The following is a 1,729-nucleotide window of genomic DNA, read 5'->3' on the forward strand; positions in this document are numbered from 1 at the left end:
GTCAGTCTCCCACCACTTGTGTTATTGAAGGACTCTCCTTACATTAGAGGTGAAAAAACATGTAAAAGGTTTTTGGGATTTTGTGGTATTCTTTATTTCCAAATCTCAGCTTTACTCTTGCACCAATACCAGATGCTTCACTTAGTCAGCAGTAGCTATTTCCTAGAAAAAAAGACAAGTGCAGAACAGCGAAACAGTCAAAGAAGATATGAGAAAGTGACTGCTGCTGCCTCTCCAGGTTTCTTACTAGACTTGACCCAGAGCGCAGATAATGTAGGCAAGATTTGCAATGCTTTATGCAATGTACTGGAGTTCTCCAGCAAAAGCCTCTGCGATGGCTGGTCATTCCTTGACCAGATATAAAGAGCAAGTCTGCAAGGCCAAGCATGGGTCTGTTCTAAAGGTCATCCAAATTATTTCGTGTTTGTTCTTTTATCTTCAGTGCTCCTAAAAATAATTCAGACATGTTGTTAGAGATATCTTGGTTTTGTTGTTTCTCTTTCTCATAATTGGCACATCCTTTTCATTAGGGAAGGTCAGATTTTCATTTCTGTTAGTATCATGAAAACCTAAAGCCACTCAATGTGTAGTATTAGCAAAAGCTGTATACTAGTGATTAAGTAAAAATACATATTTTAAATCTTAATAATTGTTCAAAGACTAAATGTAATGGCCACATTTGCAATTATCACTGGCATAACCCACCACCTTTTTATCTTGTTTCAGACAATGACTCTTGAGGCCCATCGGAGAGTAGTTGTGGAATACATCAGAGCAATCATGTTAAAACGTATATCCTTCAGAAACGCAGAAGAGAGAAAAGAAGGTGCAGAAAGAATGATCAAAGAAGCAGAACAGTTCAGATTTCTGTTCAAGAAGCTTGCAGCTGTAAGTATTTGCTTTGATTAATACTGTTAACCTGGTAATTCAGAATAAAACACGTATGGTTATTGCTTGGGGAAAATAGCTTGATTTGGATCTTGTCTCCAAAATGTTGAGTGACGTGAATATCAAGGATGCCAGCTGAGAGCACAGCCAGAGTCTCTGAGCACTCGCAGGCCTGCTGCTAAAGTTCCTGAGCTGAGCACTGGTTTCTCCTGCTTTCTGTTTATATAGCTTTCTGCAGCTGAGTATTTGCAAGATCAGCCTAAAATAAGTACTGAACCTTTTATTAACTGCAAAAGGGGCAGGAATCTGCCAAAAAGCTCCTAGGGCCAACAGATGGCAAGATGCAAAAAGAATGGAGAGACAGGAGGAAGCGGTAACACTCATCTCTGCTCATTGCAGAAGGTGTTGGGGCAACTCCTGCATCAGAGTCCTTCATTTTGTGGGATTCTGGGCAAGATCTGTTTCAGATTAAAGCACTGATAGAAGAGGTTATGGAATAAATGAAATGAACAATCCTATATTGGCAGGACCAGATGACCTACAACTAAGAGCACTAAAATAGTCCAGAAATTAAATAGATGTTACAGTTCAGTTGATCAGTTGTTGGAAGCTGCCTTGGTGACCAGATGACTAGAAGGAAGCTAATGTAGGGCACGTTTTCGAGTAATGTTTCAGAAGAGATCTGACTTTCACATCAGTTATTCCTCATGTTTCTGCTGGCAAGTCAGCAAAAGTTAAAGACTGGAATGCATTACCATGTGGATAAATACAACACATTGTGAGATGTGACTTTCTTTACTGATATTCTGAGGGTAGGCCTCTGGATGAAGAAGAACAGGGA

At 39.7% G+C, this 1,729-nt stretch overlaps 1 protein-coding gene across 1 annotated transcript in view; it reads left to right on the forward strand.

Annotated features, from left to right (window-relative positions):
- Nucleotides 1-1,729, forward strand: part of EXOC3 (exocyst complex component 3) — a 22,561-nt gene that overhangs the window by 19,425 nt on the left and 1,407 nt on the right. The window contains exon 10 of the mRNA XM_010184060.1: nt 727-888. Within this exon, the coding sequence (XP_010182362.1) occupies nt 727-888 (162 nt within the window). The remainder of the gene's footprint in view (nt 1-726; nt 889-1,729) is intronic.

The sequence above is a fragment of the Mesitornis unicolor genome, unplaced genomic scaffold (genome assembly GCF_000695765.1).
Source record: "Mesitornis unicolor isolate BGI_N332 unplaced genomic scaffold, ASM69576v1 scaffold3585, whole genome shotgun sequence".
Taxonomy (NCBI): Eukaryota; Metazoa; Chordata; class Aves; order Mesitornithiformes; family Mesitornithidae; genus Mesitornis; species Mesitornis unicolor.